The sequence below is a fragment of the Cyprinus carpio genome, chromosome B24 (genome assembly GCF_018340385.1).
Source record: "Cyprinus carpio isolate SPL01 chromosome B24, ASM1834038v1, whole genome shotgun sequence".
Classification (NCBI taxonomy): Eukaryota; Metazoa; Chordata; class Actinopteri; order Cypriniformes; family Cyprinidae; genus Cyprinus; species Cyprinus carpio.
This window is the reverse complement of record NC_056620.1, coordinates 19,677,898-19,700,540: the sequence shown is the minus strand read 5'-3', so window position 1 is coordinate 19,700,540 and position 22,643 is coordinate 19,677,898. Positions and strand designations below refer to the sequence as shown.

Genomic DNA, 22,643 nt, shown 5'->3' with positions numbered 1-22,643 from the left:
ATTGATTCTTAAGCAAATTAGCTAAAATTAATTAGTTACATCAGCAAAAATACACTTTAAACGTTTTATTTTACAAGAAAATGAAAACATTAAAGCATTCAGGATGTTACTTTTAAATATTTTTCATTCAAAATTGCATTCAATTGTGCATGGAATCCTATCAGTGATTGGACAGAACTTTCAATATGAATTCAGATTCCACTTGAGCTCCATGGCGCCCCAGTGTGGTGGTTAATGTAATAAAGAATGTGTGTTGCACTGGACAGGCTATATTAACTTTATATACAGACCTTCTACATCCTCCTCCTGTTTTATTCTCCATGAACATCCTGTTATCCTCTTTCCAAATGCATTATTATAGATTTCAGTAATAATAAAACACATTTATTGATTCCCTATAAAACTGCCACCTGATATCATCTTCAGTAAAGACAAGACAGTTTTCCAACACAAATCAAATCAGAATCACACAGAATAAAACAAAACTCACTGACTTTATAGTACAAAACTAAATCACTGCTTGCTTATACTGTATGTTGTACAGGGTCAGGTTTGTGGTCTCTGTCAGTGCATGTAGTCTCTGAATGCCAGCATTAGGTCATTTTTAAGAAAGGTTGGTAGACCCAGTTTAGGGATCACGTTGCGCAAGTGACCTTCCAGAAAAGTTCGGAGTCTGTGACGAGCCAGATGCTGTAGAGATCGAGGAGTCTGCATCAGTGCAAACAGAGATTTGTAGAATTCCCGGTGTTTCTGTGTGAAAACAATATACTTAATATATTATGTGGTACTGTGAGAAGAATATTTTGAGTTCTTTACGTGATTTTTATTTTAATAAAACTTGCTTTTTAGCATTTACTTCAAAAAGCTTGACATTGTCTGACCTGAAACACCTCAGGAGGTAGGGATTTTACCCAGGCTTCAGTGATTTTGAGGCGGTCGTATGCGTTGAAGAGCACTTCTATTGTTCTTGGAGATGTGCAGCAATATTTCAACACCTGAGCAGATATATTACAGAATCAAGCTGTCATATTACAAGAAAAAACAAACAAACAAACAAACAAACAGGGAAATGAAACTATCAAATAAGAATCTAGTTTATAGTGGTTTTATATTTAAAAAAAAAAATAAAATAAAAAAAATATAGTTTTAAATATATTTAAAAAAACAAAAAAACTTTTTTTGAATATATTTTAAAATTTATTCTAATGCAATGTTGAATTTTCAGCATCATTACTCCAGTCTTCAGTGTCACATGATCCTTCAGAAATCATTCTAATATATTGATTTGCTGTTCAATAAATATTTTTTATTATTATCAGTGTTGAAAACACTTATGGTGGTTCATATTACTGAAACAGATGCATTTTTTTTCAGGATTCTCTGATGAATAGAAAGTTCAAAAGAGCAGCATGTGTTTGAAGCAAATCTTTTGTAACATTGTGTCTCTATTAATCAATTTAATGCATCCTTATTGCTAAATAAAAATATCATTAAAGTGAAATCAAATAAGAACCAAATCTAGTTTATCTCTGAAAACAGATCCAAATTCAACGTTTTTCAGAAACCGATTACACAGTGAATCAGATCTTGTTTTGCTGTTAATAACTAAAATGATAAAGAAATGCTATCCTCAGTCTTTTGCAATAACAAACATTTAAGGGAAGCTGGTCATAGATGAGCAGCTTTTTGTCAGTTTCCACCTGGTGCAACAGCCCCACCTGTGTTGTGGAGGTCAAAGGTGGAAACTTGTATTTTTGGGAGAACATTGCATGGAATAATTAACTACTTGGGCTGATGAACAGATTGGGCCCCCCTCTGGGGGATTGTGGGGAATTTCTGCAATTACTGCTAATTAATCTCCTATTAACATTTGCCTCGTTAAGACTCAGGCAATTTATTTGGCACAAGTGGGACTCGTTGGATGCGTGATATCAAGTGTTTTTAACTGTGCGCTTTTGAAAGACAGAACTAAATCCATCTGAAAGTAATTATTTCTGTATTTGTGACAAATAAAGAATCATATGCTGCTTGCGGTGAACTTTAATGATGGTTTTAAGTTCATTTATTTCTATATATTAGTTCAATAGGATAAATATCTGTGCCAAAGAAAACTATAATTTACAGATTGCAGATGGATGCCTTCTTGAGATGTGGGTTCGTTCCTTACAAATGGCAGAAAGGTTAGTTTCCAATTCAGTTTATTCTTAAAAGATATATTTCAGGCAAAAAAAAAATAAATATTATTTCTGTCATCATTTTCCCACTCTCGTGTCATTCCATGACTTTCTTTCTTTTGTGGAACATAAAAGTAGATATTTTGGAAGTCAATATAGTGTGCAAACAACATTGATTCATTGTATAGACACAATAATATTATTTTATACATTTCAAACATATTATTTTGTGTTCCACAGAAGAAAGTAAGTCATACGTGGTTTGGAAATCACATTAAAATGAGTAAATGATGACCATTTTAATTTCTGGGTTTTTGCTGTTACCAGCAGTTCATACACAAATCTATTTCATTTAAGTTGTCTATACACTGACATTTACATCCAGTTTACCAGTCATTACTGAACTCTTTCTCTAGGTTTCATGCTGCATTCCATTCAGTTTGGAAAAATGGGAATGTACTTCCAACTTGGAAAAAAAACTTCAAACATGGAATATGATGTCACACAAATATGGTGTCACCCAGTGAGGTAATAATAAATTTACTTAAATTTACTTTTTGAATCATAAATGATTTAAAATTCCTACTTTATATGATAGTATTTTTTTTTTTTTTTTTACCAAAACAGGAAAGATAGTTGTAAACCTGCAAAACATATGCTAGCAATGCACAGCATCATCATAATTAAAAATTTGGTTGCTATAGGAAACTTATTTGTTGACAGTTAATCAAATGCAAATGAAGAGTTGCCGTTTTGTTTTGTTTTGTTATGTTTGTCAGGACACTTTATTGTCAGAAGCCAAAAAATTGCATAAACTACCGTTCAAAGTTTGGCATTGGTAAGATTCATTCATTTTTATGCTTTTGACAGTCGTCTCATGCTCACCAAGGTTGCATTTATTTGATTAAAAAATGGTACAATAAAATTGTGAAATATTATTACAATTTAAAATAACTGTTTTCTATTTGAATATTTAAAAATGTAATTTATTACTGTGATGCAAAGCTGAATTTTCAGCATCATTACTCCAATCTTCAGGGTCACATAATGCTTCAGAAATCATTCTAATATGCTGATTTGCTGCTCAAGAAACATTTCTTCTTATTATCAGTGTTGAAAACAGTTTTGCTGCTTAATATTTTTGTGGAAACCTTGATGCAATTTTCAGGTTTCTTTGATGAATAGAAAGTTACAAAAATAGTTGACTTTGCTTAAATAAAAATAAATAAATAAATGAATAAAGTAATTAAGTAAGTAAAAAGGAATACAAATCTTACTGAACACAACATTCTAAAGAGTAGTGTATTTTGGAAGGTCAGAATTTAAACAGAATTTTAAAATAAATTGGAACCATGTCCTGAACAGTCCTGATTAGTTAATTAAACAATTAGTCAAAATAAGAATGAAACAAAGAACATTAAGGATAAAATATAGAAAAAAAAAATATTAAAAAAAAATAGTAACAGTTTAGTATAGGGACTAACTACTAGCATGCCTATTATTATCATACTGGTTGTTTATTAGTACTTATAAAGCACATTATAAATCATAATTTAACAACTACCACACTAACTATTAATAAGCAGCAAATTAGGAGTTTATTGAGGCAAAAGTCATAGTTTATGGTTTGTTATTGGCGAGATTTGGACCTTAAAATAAAGTGTGACCAAACATTTTTAGTATATCCAGCAAGAATATGACTATTATATAAGGACTTTATTCCCAGTAAGACTGGTTCAGAATTTTTATGGAACATTAGAATTCTTTGACTAGGTATAAGGAGTATGTAATGAGACTTTGAATGGAAAGCTCTCTGGTCCATTCCTGACCTTGGGCAGAGCTCCAGGCCACACCCTGATGGATCCGTAATTGAGGAGAGCCTGTACAATCCTCTCGGATTCATGGTTCTTCTTGTAGGCCACCGCCTTCAGGATATTATGCATCGGTGCGTCGCCACCATAATCCATTTCATTGACCAAGGCTTTATACTTCAGTAGCAGATCCACCACGTCAGGGTTCTTCTTACACGCCATGTGCAGTGGAGTCTGCTTGTCCGCGTCACTGATATGTATGTCCGCCCCAGCAGATACCAGCATGTGGCAAACACGGCTGTAGTGCTCCAGAGATGCGCAGTGCTGCGGCTGGGAGCAGGCGGCGTTCAGCGCTGTGTTTCCTTCATCGTTTTGTAGCTTAAGTGCAGCTCTGTGTCATAAGTAGAGCTCCATGTGATCAGGAAGGCCATGGTGGGCCGCCACATGAAGGGGTGTGTTGTTATCATCACTTACCATTGATCAAAGCACCAAATGCTAGTAGATGTTTGGCACACCTGGAGAAACATGTCAAGAACTGCAGCCTGGCTCTATTACATTCTGCATAAGTGATATAAATTTTGTAGGATATTACTTACTCATCAAAGTCAAGTACACTACTGATCAAAAGTCTGGTATAATTTATTTATTTATTTTTTTTTTTATTTTTTTTTTTTTTTGACAGAAGTCTTTTATGCTCACAGAGGCTGCATCCGTGATGCAAAGCTGAATTTTCAGCATTATTACTCCAGTCTTCAGTGTCAAATGATCCTTCAGAAATCATTCTAATATACTGATTAAGCACTCAAGAAACATTTCTTATTTTTATTCAATGTTGAAAACTGTTGTGCTACTTCATATATTTTTGCTGAAAACAATGATACACTGTAATTCAAAAGTTTGGAATACAATGGAGAAAGATTGAATAAAAGATGGGAAAAAAAAAAAAAAAAAAAGAAAATACAATTTACACAAAAAAAAGCAGCACAATTGTTTTCAACAAATAAACTAAATAAACTTTCTATTTATCAAAGAATCCTGAAAAAAAAATGTTTTTTCACAAAAATATTATGCAGCACAACTGTTTTCAGTTTTTATTCAATGCATAATTGAGTGATTTCTGAAGGATCATGTGACACTGAAGACTGGAGTAATGATGCTGAAATTGATGGTGATCACCGGAATAAATTATATTTTAAAATATATATTCAAATAGAAAACAGCTATTTAAAACTGTAATAATATTTTTTACAATATTACTGTTTTTGATCAAATAAATGCAGCCTTGTTGAGCACAAGAGCCTTTTTTCAAAAAACATGAAAAAAAATCTTTATTATTCCAAACTTTTGTCCAGTAGTATACCTTCATTTCAAGTGTCAATCTGACAGTCATTTGAAATCACAGAATTCACCACAGGATTTCCTGTAATTACTGTATACTGAACAAGCACTTACTCAAGTGAATCGAGTTCAGTGCACACGTGCAGGGGCATCTGGCTGTCTTCATTGGTTGCGTTGGGATTGGCTCCGTGCTGCAGCAACAGCTTGACACACTCGGGTTGGCACTCCTCACAGGCCTCATGCAGGGCAGTGGTGCCCCCAGGTGCCAGGTCCACTCGAGCGCCCCACATTAGGAGATGCCGCAGACATTGGGTGAAACCCCGGCCAGCGGTGATGTGCAGTGGTGTGGTCAGCTCTTGTTCGTACGTCAATGACCACAGTCCTGAAAAAAGAACAGAGTTGTGAGATTATCTGAAGATTCAAATATTCAGAACTACAGTTAGTCTGAAGCTTTATTTCATTTTCAATCAGGAAATCATGAACAGGCCTAGACAGTTTGAAGATTTAAGGTATTTTAACTTAGGTTGTGTGGATGGCATCCAATGAGCAGGAAAATATTTGCAATTTAATGTATCCTTTTATTTATTTACCTTTATTTAAATGAAATATTTTTTTCAAGCCATATCCAAACCATATATGGTTGTTTTTCGTCATTCAGGATGCAGTGTAACTGTACTGTCATAGTCAAAGTGCAGCAGCATTTGTCTCCTATGCAATAGTCATTTTTGTGGTCAGTATCAGTAAGTTTTATGGGAACAAACACAAACACAAACTCATAAAAAGACCCCAAGACAACCTCAAAGACACAGTCGGGGTGGGTGCAATAAGAAAAGAGCAATTTATGTGTAACCGAAACACATAGGGGAACAAATAACTATGACAGCAGGTGAGTCTGACGTGGAAATACTGGAAATGAGGATGTGCTAGTGTGACAAAGTTTGAGTGCTTGTGTACGTACACAGGAATGTATACATTGATGTGATACTCAGACACAACTATATGTGCATGACAATAAAGATCCTTGAGAACAGAAATTAATTAAATTTCAAATCGTTAACCAATTCTAATCTTGTTTCACGCCATTTTGTACTATATTCTGTGCTAGTAATTAATTTTGGGTCTGAGATTTCACCCTGGTTTAATGTCCTTATTTTCATTCTTATAAGATTGTCTTATCATTCTATCCGCCTCAAAAGTGTGAAACATAGTAAAAAAAATTAAAAAATAATAATAATTAAAACACTCTTCATCATTCCAGGGAATGTCATTTTCCTCAGAACCTGAAACTGAACACAACACATAAAAGTTTTTGCACTGATACAAAGCTATAAATATTTAATGAGATTTGCATTGTCTAATTTATGATTGACAGACAATCATTGTGGTTAAACCACTGCTGCCGTAACATTCCAGCAACACACATTTGGTATCACAATTTTAATAACCTGCTCAGGAAGTCTAAAATATGCTAAACAGCATTCAAAATTACAAGTGAGAAGTTAGTATTAACCTTAGGTTAAACATGGCCTCAACATGGGGTCAAAAAATGACATTGAATCAGTTTTAAACAGCGTGAAAGGTCTAGATTTAAAGTTTTAGTAGTTTTGTTTTTACATTTTGTATTTTCTTTTTTTTTTAAGCTTTGCATCACAGGAAAACATTATATTTTAAAATATATTAGCATAGAAAGAGTTGTAATAATATTTCACAATATTACTGTTTTAACTGTATTTTTGAACAAATTAATACAGCCGTGGTGAGCATAAGAATATATCTATCTATCTCTATCTAAGGTCAAACCTAGGGTCAAAATTACATAAAATCAGTTTTAAACAGCGTGAAACGCCTAGTTTAAAAGTTTTAGTAATTTTGCGGTGTCATTTAGAATTTTCTTTTGTTCCTTTTTTTTGTAATTTCATGGGTTTTTTTTTTTGTATAGATAAACAGTTTTGATATTTTAGTACATAAAGTTACTAATTGAAAATGTGAATATTTTCCTTGCCAACAAGTATATGTATCATGTATTTTAAGTTTCTTTTGTTTATTTTAGTTTATTTTATTTTAATTAACAAAAATGTTTCATGGTAAAAATAATAAGTGATAATTTTTTATATAATGTATCCCTATAAAGCCACACATGCCGTTTTAATGCAACAAAAATTATTAATGTAGTCACAAGACAACTACATTACACAAAATAATTAAGCAAACTTAATTTTTATGTATTTTAATTAATTAAACAATGAAATTCAGTCATAAAACAGCAATTCTGTTGCTTTAGCGCATTTTAATTAAGTAAACTGAACAAGCAGCAAAACTATTTTGTATAGCAAGCAATCTTAACATAATTTCACATTATTTGTGCCCCTCAAACATACTAAGACCTCTGTAGTTGAACCTGAAGTTCTTCCATTGCTCTATGTTGCTGGTGTCATATATGGCATCTAAGAGATAAGCATATTCTGGGTCATCAACGATACTAATAACAGTGAGGTCATCTCCGACCAGAAGCGCATTCCAGAACTGGAGGATAAGTCCTGACGCCTGAGCCATCGCGATTACATCGCTGCGATATTGTGTGAGGTAAAGCAAGGAGCAGGTGCGAATCCAGCCTCTTCTTTGATTGGCTGGGTTAGTCTAAAGACTGGGCACAGTGTGATGATTGCCCTGAATATATTTGCTTAGTCTGTTGCCTGTTTTTAGATATAGTGGCTATTTTAAGGCCGCCTGGCATGACCTTTAGAAAGGTCCAGAAACCTGATGCTGTCTGGCCAACTAGATCCGAGAGGTAATCAGTTCAAGTAATCAAGATAGTAGAAACGGATCTCTAGGAGACAATTGCACAGTCAAACTCAACTCAAACAACTTGAGTTCTTACCTCTCACTTTTCCATTTGCTCTTCAGCGCATGCCTCCTCCTTGTGGCTGGATGACCAGGTCTGAAGGAAAGCCTTTTGCGATAATCTCTTTCACGGCTTGTATATTTCCAGTGTACAGGGCATTTAGGACAACAGGGTCCTGGCACACCATTGGAGGGTTTCCTGTGGTCTTCCTCCAAGACGTCCCCCTGTCCCAGGCTTCTTTCCTCAGCAGGTAGCCACTGAGAACCCGGGCAGCCAGTCTCATCTGGTGCCTTTCCTGCTCTAAAGAGCACAGAGAGCTTGGATTATACATGAGACTCCTTCCAGACATGAAGCTGATTGTGCCATCACACTAGCTTCTTAGTAGTCTTTTGGTTGAGTCACTAAAAGGCCTGAGATCTTTTAAATGGCCTTCTGCTCTCTAGGCTTGTTTTGATATCTGAGTAGGAACTTGGCCACGTGCAAACGGGACTATTTTTACAGAGTCACATGGGTGCACTGTAAAAAGGTTGCTGTAAATTTTACAGTAACTTACTGGCAGCTGGATGCCAGTAAGTTACTGTTAAATTGTTTACAGTATCATTACTGTAATTTCATTTACAGTAATAATAATGCATACTGTATTAATATTTACAGTACGAGTACTGTATTTTTCAATTACAGTACAAGTACTGTATTTTAATATACAGTAATAATACTGTATATTGTATTATTATTTACAGTATGAGTACTGTTTTTTCATTTACAGTACAAGTACTGTATTTTTATTTAATTAGACTTTTTTGTAGATTTGAGTTTAGCTTCATTTACTTTATTATTACAAAATTAATTTAATTTTAATCTACATGTCACAGGTAAGGTTGCAATAAAGTTGATGAAACGGATCTAATCGCAGCAGTCAAAGTTTTATTTAACATAGAACTCAAAATACTCGGAAAACAAAGCAACAAAACCAAACACAGTATAAAAAGACAAACCAATTAATGAAATTAACAACAGGTGTAACTGATGTTTAACGAATGAAAAACCACTAGCTGTAAACTATAAGTTTTTTTACTATTTAACAAGTTAAGTTCTCATGAACATTTGTCATTAAAATATGCTGTTTCATTGTTTAACATTTAACAAGTTCAACAATTTAACATTTAACATTTAACAAATGTTATAAGTTTAACATTTAACAAGTTCATAAGTTCTCATGAACATTTGCCATTAAAATGTGCTGTTTCATTGTTTAACTATTTCATTATTTAACATTTACTTTAAAAAGTACATTCTAAAAATGTTAATGAATTTATCCTGTGTATTTGTAACATGGCTAAAAATTTAAACATGCTGAAAAGCAGAATAAGCCATTACAAAAATCAAACAGTAAAAACATGTTTTAGTCGTGTTTTCTTTCAATAATTTTGCCAATCGAATTCAACAAGCTCTCTGATGAAAGATGCCACAAGGGGATTCAGGCTGGCGATTTTTTCTCTGCATCCTTTTTCCAGATGCCCGGCTGATCTGTGATTTTGATTTTTTTTTGCATTGGGTGCCATCAGGGTTTATTCTCAGAATGAACCTGCAAGCACAAGAAAAAACACATTTATCAAACCACTGATTTCCCAACAGTCATAACATGGTCCTGTATGCACTTTGATGTTAATAGAAGCAATATGTACTATATAAATAAATAATTAATTATACATTGTAGACAGATTATAAACAGATTAGACAGATTATACTGAAGAATGGAGTAATGATAAAAGGAATACATTACATTTTAAAATATATTTAAATACAAAACAGTTATTTTAAATTGCAATCATATTTAAAAATATGACTGTGTTTCTGATCAAATAAATGCAGCCTAAAAAGCTTTAGGATAAGAGCTTGTGATGTACAGCCTGGTTGGATTGGCTGCTGCCTAAAATAATTTACCTCTTTATTTACAATATATTAATCTTCAACGCATGTTCAAGAGAGCAACGCGACGCATGCATGTTGTGTTGACACAAGAGCAGACGTTCAGTCAGCTCTCGTGTGTCCGTCTGCTGGTAGATGTTGACCAACTTTAATCTCAGCCATAGTATCAATTAAAAAAGGCATTTTAATAGACTTACCAAGTGCAATCAGTCTTGGGGTACTGGGCAAAGAGAGGTCCTCTCTGCATCTGCTGGAGTTGCAGTGACCTAAAAGTAGAGCAATTAACAAAAGGTTGGGAGAAATTAATTACATATATAGAGAACATACTTGCATCTTGTTTTTAAAAATAAAATACTTCTCAATGTGCTCTCCAATCAAGTTTATGCATATATGTCACTGTGTGATATCTTGTGATACAACCCCTTGACCAGCACAAAATATGCACTTCAAAATACTGTTATAATACAACCTCCGTCTTTAGCAGGGTGCGATTTGCCGGGGGGGATGGGGGGGATTTCCCCCCCTCTGGTCTATGCATCCCTGCCTCTGCTGAATAACTTTTATCCCCGGTGGGGATAAAAACATCATGCAAACCCGCTCTGACGTCCCGATCTGAATCAAATGATTCGCGATACACGCTCTGACGTCCAGACCTGAATACAATGATTCGCGATACGCGATCCGATTGGAGAGCTTCGAAACAGTGAATCATTTTGCGACGCAATGGTTTAACTGATTCGGAGTTTCAAAAAGCTCCGTTGTGTTCTTTGCTCGCTTTCTCTATGTAATTTGTTATTTGAATAACCGTGGACATTAAATCATTACAATTAATAGGCCTAACGTAGGCTTACAATGTTTTTATTAAACTGAGATCACACTAAATACAATTTCCGTCGTATTAAAAACATTTCATAAAAATTTTCAAAAGCATCCCCCCTTCAAGATAGTTTGCTGTTAACGTAAAGTTTCCACAGAGTCCTCCTGCTAAGCTAATTTACATTAAAAAGGCAGAGGAACATTAAAAAGCTCTCTTTTTTCCTGTCTCACTAACTATTAGTCATATAAGAGTGGTATAATCACCAGCTTTTCCTCATTGAATTGATGTTAGCTTACCAGTTTCCTCATATGACGGTAACCGCCAGAAAATAACTCCAAGTCACCTCCGATGTTCCGCGCGCGGTTCTAACAGCAAAAAACTTTAAATGAAAACAAAATATTCACTTCAAAATACTGTTATAATACAACCTCCGTCTTTAGTGTTGCCTCACTTTTCTTTTCGTCATTCAATATAGTTTGCTGTTAACGTAAAGTTTCCACAGAGTCCTCCTGCTTAACGTTAGCTAATTTACATTAAAGAGGCAGAGGAGCATTAAAAAAAAGGTTATTTTGTTTCTGTGTCACTAAATATCAGTCAATGTAAACTTTATTCACCCCGTTGAAGTTGTCATAATGATGACGGCAGTAACAATTGTAACGTTACCTCACGCCTTGACAAACAGGCAGAAAAAAAGCCTCTTGACGACAGGAATATTGTCCTCACATTAACAACTCACCCAAATTTGCAGCACTGGTTCGTGTTAGGTTGCTGTTAATAAGTGACTGCATTTGAAAATATCTCGGTTTTACATAAAATAATTACAGAAACAATACTAACCTTTTTGTTGAGTCTTTCCTCAGTTGTCCCAACCAACCGAAAAAAAAAACTTGAAAAGAAGTCTCCGTTGTCATTGGTCAGTTTTTTCGCGGGCATTGTCGCTACTGTAAATCGATTTACAGTAGAGAACAATTACAGTACTAAACATATATTTTCCCATAATCCTTTGCTATTTACAGTATTATACTGTTGGCACATTTAACAGTATTATACTGTACATATTACAGTAAAATACTGTTCAAATTACAAAAATCCGTTACAGTGTGGGATATAACAGCTACAGTGACTTGCTGTTTATATCAAAACAGGTCAGCTCTGCAGAAAACCTTGCTAGTATTTAATAACAGCATTTATGGATACTTTTCAGATATACTGTATTAGGTGCTTCATATACTCATAATTATATTATGAAGTCAGTGACGTTACAAACATTTGAATTCATTAGATTTTTTGCAATGCATTTCAACCTATCTGTCAGAGTTATTTCAGAATTTATTTATACATTTTTAATTTCAGAAATATTAAGAATTTAATAATTGTCACTCTTTTCATTGGGCCATCAAATCAGCATGTTAGAATCTATCCATCATTTAAACCTTCAAAGCATCTTAAATCATTTTCAAAACTTTTAAATAAGGCTTTGTAGCTTTTAGTTAATGTTTGCTTATTTTTTATGAGTTAAATTATTTATTTAAAAATTATTTGCAATTCTCCATCTTTTTTGCTACCTCAGTTCAATTCAAAATCAGGAACTTTAAATTTGAATTTAAAATGCATTCTTGACTCTCATCTATTTATCTTTGTATGTTTCCTCAATATAAAAAAAATGCATCATAATGCAATAATTACGAATATAATTTCTTAAATGACGATCAGCCATCTCTTTTTTTTTCCCCAGAAATTTTGAGATTCCAGTTTCTTCTAAAGACACTTACTCGCAATGTCTTATCCATATGTTAATGACCCTGCCAATAGGAATATAAATGACATTTATTCCATTTTGCCATGCAGTAATAGCTGTCACATTGACTGAAGGCATCAAAAAGTTGCGACTTTGCGAACACACATTACAGGCGAGGCAGAGAATGGGAAGATTGTTTTGCTGCTGGAGTACATCCTTTTAAATGATACACATAATGAGTTTATAATATGCATCTGGGCTACCTCCTCACTACTTTGATGTCTTCCAAATGGCCCGGGTATCATCAGCAAAACATGTAGGCACTTTCCCGCCCCATTGCCTCCCAAATGTATTTTAAATATCATTCCTTGTAACGCAATTATTTAAAACGTTGAACTAAACACTTACTAATGGGGAAAAAAGACAGTGACTTCCATGAATTCATTTCTCAAATGGTGGACATTCAATTTTTGTGGAGGCAGGGACTTTCTCAAGCAAGAAAAAGAAAGAAGTGCATTGAATCAGCACTCCCTCGACTCGTTCGTCTTACTCCCTGCGGACAACACACACACGCAACACACATATACATATGCACGTACGCAGACACACACTCGTTTGTCTTGCTCCCCGTGGATAGAAGATGTCTGTCATTTTGTCCTGCCGTGAGCTTAACAGTGAGGCCATCTGTAGGGTTAGGATGGTCCACTCGCTGCTGAGGACCGGACTTCCAGAACAGGCTAATGATAGTAACCTTCATCAGTGCAATTAGACAATTAGTTCCTGCTGATTATCTCCCACTTAATACTGCCATCACCGCTGCGCCTCATGTTAAAATCATAAGAATACATTGCTGAAACATCTACTTGGTGTGCGATGCTAGATGGTACTAATGAATTTACTAATTAAAGGAACAAAGAACAGACCAAGAATTAGAAATGCAAGCTAATTGGTTGAAACTAATTGATAACAATGAATATTTTTCGAGGAATAACCAACATGATTATGAGCTGTTTGAATGCTGTCTAAATGGTGCCGCGAGCTTTGAATGCGAAAATCCAGAATGGTGGGATGAGATGAAAACTGCTCTGATGAAGCAAAGACGGATCGAAGAACATCAAGAAGCCTTCAAGAGTATTAGTGTGTGGTTTGTTCAGGAAAGTGAACATCTTCTGGACTTCATGCAGGAGTATCCGGCCACTTACCTACAGCAGATGATGTTGCAGACCATCATGATGATCCTGTTATGAGACCTGGATGAACTTTTGGTGAATTCCAAGGAAGTCCCAAATCTTTTGGTGGAGAAGGTGGTCCTAGTGGTGCAAATACAGTTAGTCCTTCACACTCATAAATGACCATGAACTGTTTCTTAAAGAATAACCTGGTGGTTCCTCACTGTTTAAGACTCATGTCAACATGAAACAATGGGGATGTCTAATACTCATGACACAAGCTGATTAGATTTACTGCCAGGGCTGCATTTATTTGTTCAAAAATTCAGTAAAAACAGCAATATTGTGAAATATTATTCCAAATTAAAATAACTAATTTCTATTCTAATATATTATAAAATGTAATTTATTTCTGTGATGGAAAAGCTGAATTACTCCAGTCACATTATCCTTCGGAAATCATTATAATATGCTTCTGTTTTTTGTTTTTTTTTGGAAACTTTTCAGCATTGTTTGAATGAGAAAGTTCAAAAGAGTAACATTATAAATATCTGTAATGCCACTTATGATCATTTTAATGCATCCTTGCTTAACAAAAGTATTAATTTGTTTAAAAAAAAGTTACAGACCCCAAACTTTTGAACAGTAGTGTATAAGGGTGGTAATATGAGCAAATATTGGTCTTGTTTAGTGAGAATATATACTAATATATCTTTAAAATAACTTACAAAGTCATTATTCCGAATTGTTCCATCATGTATATCATCCTAAAAGAAGGTGCTGTAGGCTGATATACAAGTTGTAATAATTTTGAGTTGCTCTAACAATACAACAGCAACTTTAATGTGGTACCAGACAGCATCTTCCTTTGCTATCCTCAAGATTGGGCTCTGTTCAGTTCCGAAACATTAACTTTGGGGGATTAATTGAATTTCCAAGGCTAAGACTCATCAATATGCCTCAGTAGAGAATATTATATAAAATTAATTTATGCAGCGAGTTTGCCAAAATCGTGAGTCAACGTTGGCGCCGCCATCAAAAGTTAGCTGGCATTATGAGACGTAATTCTTCACGAGACTGGCGTTTATGATAGCCGCATTGTCCCGTTGCTCAAAAAAAGCTGGCAATTCTGTTTTATAGCTGGTTGGTCCTAACGTTTTGAGTAGATTATTGAAATTTAGTAATGAGGTGAAATTTGTAATGATGTTAGGCCGACGTGCTTGCATTTTCTTTCTGCAAAATTGCTTTCTGTCGTTCTTTCGAGCGCCTGGAACCCGCAATGCACGGTGTATGTTGCTCTGTTGATTGTGTACGATCGGGCACCCTCTTCATTATGGCAATTGAGAGGTTCATATTTCAACCTAATAGCTCTCGATAACTTTAACAATTGATCACAACCTCATTTTATTGCGAGCCGAGTTAATACACGCTTTCCCTGCCAAGTAGAAACATTTTCTAATGATGTAATTGTGCACCAAAACAATGCGGGGCCCAGTGCCTGCATTAGTTACTAATGTCCCCATCCGTAATGTGCTTATACCACCCAAAAGAGAGAGAGGGAGAGGGAGAGAGAGAGAGAGAGAGAGAGAGATTGTGTGTGCAGAAATGAAATGAGCGCATGGGGATCTATGAGGAAACCACAAGATCAAGGGGAACATGGTGATGATGACGATAACGCTTAAGACATTGTCATTAATGACACCATCACCCTCGCTGTAATATGTCCATAGACATGCCATCATTAGCATATATAAGATCATCAGTAAGGCTTATCGTAGGAGCCAGAGCCAGAGAGGGAGGGCTGGGAATACGAAACACCATGTCGGGGCCCAGTGTTCCTCAGACTTCCCTGATTAATGAAGGACAAAGCATGATTTGTTTTCACCAAAGCTTCCCCCTGTGAAATACTTCATTGGTCAGCTACTAGACTGTAAAATGGACAAGTTATTATTTCAGCATTTTAAATATGAAAATAAAATTGTATTTAAAGCTGCTTATTCTGGTTTATCAAACGCATGTGTCTCTCACAAGGCGTGCTACCCCGAACTTTGTGTCTTTCACCATAAATATTGTTTCATGTCCATAAATAAGCTTCACAGACACAGGGTGTCATGCTGGAAAATCCAATTACTCCACAAAAATTGAAAAATTGTCAGCATTTATGTAGAAGTTATTAATTACAATTTGCTAGACACCTTGGACATGTGTGATTGGTTTGAAGCAACTGTAGCTTGCATATTTCCTATATATTTAGTTAATAATGAACAATAATAATAAAATATAATAAAAAAAATTACAGATAAAAAAAACAACCAAAAAGCCATATATATATATATATATATATATAGATATATATATATCATATATATATAATATATATATAGATATATATATATATATATGGCTTTTTGGTTGTTTTTTTTTATCTGTATATTTTTTTTTTATTATATTTTATTATTATTGTTCATAATAAAAACATATATATATATATTTACATTATAATAATATATAATAATACTGTATTCACATTATAAAATATCATATTTTTGATTCATAAAGAAGATATCATCAGAATGGCTTTTTAGCAGAATATACATGAAAATGAATAAAATGTCTGTTTGTGATCTTTTCTCTACACATAATTTAACTGTTACACACACACACACACACACACACACACACACACACATATATATATATATATATTTTTTTTTTTTGCAGTGCAGGCAATATACTTTTGCTTCTAAGAATTATGTTTCCAAAAAGCATTTATTTTTCAGTAACCGTGATATGCTTAGGTTTCTTTTGTTTGAAACACAGAGACATCTTATTGTTTGCTTTGTATTTGTGCTGTATAGGTTGTTTATTCATTAGTTTATTCATTCATTAGCCCATACAAATAGTTAACCCAGTGTAGAAAACCATTCCATCCTAATGTGACTATTTCACTCACTATCTCCTGAAAAAGTAAATATCACAAGATTCTGTGAATATTGCTGAAATATTCCTGCTCCAATCTTAATAGTGTTACAATGACTCCATCTAGTGGCAAAAACACATTATAGAGTGATTTCTACACATCACTTGGTGTAAATGCAGGGTCACAGACCTAGAGGGCCCTGATCTGCATGATATTACACAGTGCAAACTGCATTCTATAAACTCTAAAACCCTTTATTAAATTAGAGACCTTTAGTAGAACAAAAATGCAGCTTTAGTGAGAAACTCAGACATTCCTTGGTCACATTTAAACCAGTTATACCCTCATTACACATTTGAAATCAGGAATCTTATGCATCAACTAACATTTATGTAAATTCATGACTTCATTCATGTATTCATTATATGTTACATATTCACTAAATTCAGTAACTCCATGGTAACGGCACTGGTGGACATTTTTAAAATAGTCATATTTTACTAACAAAACTCAGAATGGCGTTCCCATGTTTGTGGACATATACCATATAAGCACCATTGTATTCATTGTACATATGGTATGGTCAACCAGTCTCATTCTCTCCTCTTTGCGGTGTTCTTCTGTACTCATTTTCTAATTCAGGATAATAAACAGTTGCACTGAATTTTTTGTGTGCATTTATTAATATTGAAGAGTGATTGCAAACATGGCCCATTTTACATTATGACTTTTTTTAACTGAAATGCTCCTCCAGCTCTTGGACAGCTCACAGGTGATCACTTGGAGCTGGTGTATTTGGTGACGGCCTTGGTGCCCTCTGACACGGCATGTTTGGCGAGCTCTCCGGGCAGCAGCAGCCGGACTGCGGTCTGCACCTCTCTGCTCGTGATGGTCGATCGCTTGTTATAGTGAGCGAGCCGTGAGGCCTCTGTAGCGATGCGCTCGAACACATCATTAACAAACGAGTTCATGATGCTCATCGCCCTGCTGGAGATACCAGTGTCAGGATGAACCTATGGAGGAAAACGTATAGACACACATACATAATTCGATTAAAGTCACACATTCAGTAGGTTTTAAGGTCATATAAAGTAGTCAACATTTGAAGTGGATCAAAAAAAGTTCAAAGTTGTCCTAAGACGAGAAGGCATTTTGGTTTTAGGACAACTTTGATGAAAGGTTTTGATCCACTTCAAATGTTGACTACTGTAGGTTACTGAACTAAACTATAGGACGTTTTCCAAACAACGAATCAAATTTAACAGAATCAAAAAAAAAAACAAAAAAAAAACACTATATATAAAATTTACATTAAAAGTATATACACTTACATTTATCGGATGAAAATGTTTGGTCACGGTTTGATAATATTATTATTTTTTTTAATTGTTTTTGCATGGGTACAGACCAAATTATCACACATTTGTTGAGAACCGAACCAGAACCGAAACAAATGGTTCTTAGTTCAGCGAGTCAAAAAAAGATGACTCGACAAACAATTGGACCGATTAGACCGAGTGATTCTTTCAGACCGGTTCCTTGAATCAGTTCGATCGATTCATTGAAAAGATCCGACTCAAAATAATGATTCACGAATCGAACGCAATCGCACCACACGCGGCGTCAAACGCATTTCATCCACTTGAAATTCACACCCGGAATCAAAGTTTTGTAATTGTTCTTTGATCATCTTTATTATTTATGAAAACTTTCTCACCTGCTTCAAAACTTTGTAGATATACACTGCATAAGTTTCCCTTCTCTTTGCTTTCCGTTTAGACGTTTTTTTGTCCCCAGGTACTTTACCTTTCTTCTTTGCTCCTTCATTGGACATACTGGATTATTATTATGATTTTTTTTTACTATTAATAACACCGAACAATATTTTGTTCTCTCAATGACGTGTTTGCCGCTTGGCAGGTTTTCAGCAGGCCTTCATCAGCCATTTATGACGTGTACGGAAGTTTACACTAATTGGAAAGCATCTGGGCTTAATCTGGCGTGACGGACGGAAGTCAGATCAGCCTCCAGGATATCCAGCAAGTGTTTCAGTCTATTTATTTTGCTTTTTAAGTGTATAGGCTGTCTCATGTGTCACATTTTAATTTGTAAAGTTATTTACTTATTAACTAAAGGACAAGAAATACGCAGATAACATTTTGTTATCTCTTTTTTCCCTTGTTTATGGATTATTAGAGATCCCATAGACACAGGCTACTGTCAAAATCACGTAATGAATGCGCTTGATTTATGAACTCACATTTCCAGTTTGATGAATTAAATCAACTGTGATTTTTGACTAATTATATTCTTAGATGGTAAAGTTAGACACTGTTACAAAACATGAAAATGTATTTTTAATTTTCAAGACTTGGTACTGATACTGATTAATTAAACATGAAACCTAGTGACGTCATGTTTTTAAATTGTTACAATGTTGTTAAATTTATTAATGTATGTGTTTTACATATTATTTCAAAGAAGCAGCTAGTCCACAGCATAGTTTGATATCAAGTATTGTTTTGTTGCATTGCGGGTTGCTTTATGCTGATAGTTTTGCAATATAATTCATGTCTTTGTATGATTTGATTTCACTTATTTTCACCCCAAATAAGGCAGCAGTCAGAACTCATGACATCTGTTATTGCTATTTATTGATATTTTCTGTAGATTCAGCCGTACTTGCACCCAATCTACAGTAAAATACACTTGTAAAATCCACAAAACACCTGGCCAGAGAAGACACAGGGTTCAGGTGATGAGAGGATGTAAATTGCTCGTCACGCTTACAGTTAAATAATTAGCTTCTGCCATAATATGCCAATTGTGTTAAAGAGCTGCACCTGCAGACACCCATTACAGAACAGCAAATTATGAGAGAGGCTAATATATGTGCTACATTCAGTTTTTAGCTCGATGCTTTTCAGGAGTGCGTACTTAATAAATAATTGAGTTTTGTTGTAGTGTGTATTATGCACAAGTGTTGTCAATCAAGTGCCACTGTCAAAATATTATAGCTTCATGTAGGCTAGATTTAGAGTGTGTAACCTACTGAATAGTTGTTGATCATTATGCATTTTTCAGAGCAACCTGTACAAATAATGATATGATGTTATAGAGACAATCCTGCTTAACAATTAAATATATACTAAAAATAAATGTGTACTCACAAATGAATAATATTCTGAACTTTATTGATGTAGTTTACTAAAGTATTTGAAATCAGAAATTGTCAATTGACAGACTTGGCATTTTGGAAGTTTTTGTAACTAACACAAGGGAGCGCTGCTGCTTCTCTTAAGCCTGCTGTGAAATGTGGTTTTGCTGTCTGAGACAAATTTGAGGAAATGTCGTACTGTAGATGTTTTGTTATAGGTCAGACTCATCAGTCTTGGATGTTTTAATGTGACATGCTCACTGGTGGCTAATTAATGGTTCTCGCGTCGAATTTTAGAATTTATTACAGCTTCAGAAATGTTGCTCCTCTTACGGTGACTGTCTAATGAGGAACTAGTAAGATTGTAACAATTGATCACATTTGCATGTGTGAAAGATGTTCAGATACAGCTGTTGATCTGAAGTTAAACTTAAAGGAGTAGCACCCAAAAATGAAAATTTACTCATCCTCAGGTCATCCAAGATGATGATGAGTTTGTTTCTTCATTGGAACCGATTTAAAGAAATTTGATCCTCTGCAGTGAATGGGTGCCGTGAGAATAAGAGTCCAACATGCTGATAAAAACATCACAATAAACCACAAGGAGACTATATTAACTTTAAAGCAGTTGCATCCAGCTAGAATACGAGTTGTGTATCCCATTGTTTTCTACAAGAAAGACTTTTGTCTGAATCAGGAGAAAATTATTCATAGAACAAGCACTGTTTACAAGCGAAAACAATCCAAAACCGTTCTAAACAAATATGTTGGTGGATTGTGATCTGAGAGGACAACAGAGAATGCACAAAAAAAAGAGAGAGAAAAAAATCAGCCTTTTAATCAAAATGTCACTACTAATTTAAATGTTACTTTCTTTTAAATATTTATGTACTAGTAATTTCTGAGTGAAATTTTTTTTCTTTAGCATCATCCAGCGGAGTGGATGACAAATAAACAGGGATATCTTGGTATAGGTAATGTTTACATACACCATGGTATAGGTTCATTTACATACATCACTGATGTTGGAGCAATATAAAGCTGGTTAAAACTCTGTGAAAAATTTATCATTTAAATATCTTGTTGTTTAGTGTTCCCTAATGTTCTACCCTCTTCTGTAGACAAGAACCCCTAGGTTTCATTGCCTATGTAAGCACTACATCAGCAGGAGATTTGAAACGCTCTCAATAACCCATCATTACAGATCACAGAACTGTGTCCACTGACTCTTGGTCCTGTTGATTATCACCCACTTTAACCAAAGATGGTGCATCTGTAAGCTTTCCCAAAGGAGTTACATCTCAATAGAGAGAGGTATGTTGAGAGGTAAAAAGTTAACAGCCATTTATTATCTTGTTTGGTATATCTTCATCCATGAGTGATAAGTATGAGAGTTGGGTATATCATTATGAAGTGACTCATATGTTTGGACAGCCGTTCGCTGTGAAAGGTCATCGTGCGCAGTCAGCAAACAGTCTGATAAAATTGCAAAATTGTGAATTGCTGAATTAAATCAGAGCTTTATAAGCGGGGGAAAAAATTGCTCCATTAAGTAAACAACTGTATTTAGAATATTTAGCTATTACTTTTAAAATGCTTATCTGCTTTGTAGATGTGGATGTCTCGTTTAGTAATTGCTTCTGTGTGCATTTATTTGCACAGTTCAATTTAATTATAATAGCATTATAAAAACAGAGTTGCTAAATAAATAATTTTCTCAGCTTTCCAGTTTGTGACCAGTGATTTGTGTGCTGCAGGGTATTCCAGCTTGTGTTCAATTTCACGTTTTTGTTACTGGACAAGACCTGTTGATATTTTCAATTTCACAGTCCCTCCGATCTGACAGGTTCATTGTATGACAGGACTGATGTGTACCCTCAGGTCCACTCTCAAGAAAAGAGGTTTATCCTTTCTTTTATGCCTTTTATCCGTTTACAGCAGCTGTTCTTTCACCTGAGCTTTGAAATTTGCAAGAAAGAAACACAATACAGTACAGTGTGTGACAACTTGTTATAAGGCCACCTCATCATTATTAGTGTTAATGCATTGTATTATGCAGTCTGTGTGTTAATGTCCATGCCTTTTTTAGTCATTTTACAAATTATTTGTTCTTTGTAGAATGCAATTACAAGGAGCAGTGTTATATTAGTATTAATGGTATGATATGTTATTCATTAATATGTTGTTTAAAGCTTTTATTTTTATATTTTCAGTTTTCATTTTAAGTTTAATTTGAGTAATTTTATGTTTTTGTTATATGTACTTTTTATTTTTGTATAGTTATAGTACTTAAACTTTTCAGTTAGTTGCCAACACATCTTTTTTTTTTATTTAAAGAAATATCTTTTTTTTACTTTTAAGTTTAGGTTTGTCAGCTAATATTTATACTTCACTTCAGCTTTGTTCCAATTAACCAAAAAATTAACCAAAAAAATATTTAGTAGCAGTTTTAGTTAACAAAATCTGACAGGGAGCTGTCGTTTATTCTCATAAAACTCAAATAAGATTTTATTCATCAGTTCATTTAGAAAAATAGAATTTAGAAGAGTCTTTGTTAAGCTTACTCTTGCTCAAACAGTAGAGTATGGTGCCAACTAAGTCCCAAGTCATGTTTTTTTTTTTTTTTTTTTTTTTTTATTCCCAGGAAGCGAATGAATTGAAAAAATCTTTAGCTTGATTGTAATCTAAGTCACATTGGACAAACCCATCTGCCAAATGCGTAAGTGTTAATGTAGCTATTTTCTATAT

General features: G+C 34.4%; 1 protein-coding gene, 1 long non-coding RNA gene and 1 pseudogene across 2 annotated transcripts; all 3 read right to left on the bottom strand.

Annotated features, from left to right (window-relative positions):
* Positions 1-322: 322 nt before the first annotated feature.
* Positions 323-8,571, bottom strand: LOC109050037 (annotated as a pseudogene).
* A 979-nt stretch (positions 8,572-9,550) lies between these two features.
* LOC109060384 lies at positions 9,551-12,007 on the bottom strand. Its single transcript, XR_006158511.1, has 3 exons — positions 11,208-12,007; positions 10,292-10,360; positions 9,551-9,750 (listed from the first exon to the last, which is right to left on the bottom strand). It is a non-coding gene; the product is annotated as an uncharacterized LOC109060384 (long non-coding RNA).
* Positions 12,008-17,316: 5,309 nt separating this feature from the next.
* zgc:92591 lies at positions 17,317-18,697 on the bottom strand. The gene is made up of 2 exons (XM_019117788.2): positions 18,456-18,697; positions 17,317-17,751 (listed from the first exon to the last, which is right to left on the bottom strand). The coding sequence occupies exons 1-2, from the start codon at positions 18,570-18,572 to the stop codon at positions 17,515-17,517; spliced, it is 354 nt and encodes a 117-aa protein (XP_018973333.1). The 5' UTR covers positions 18,573-18,697; the 3' UTR covers positions 17,317-17,514.
* Between the last annotated feature and the right edge of the window lie 3,946 nt (positions 18,698-22,643).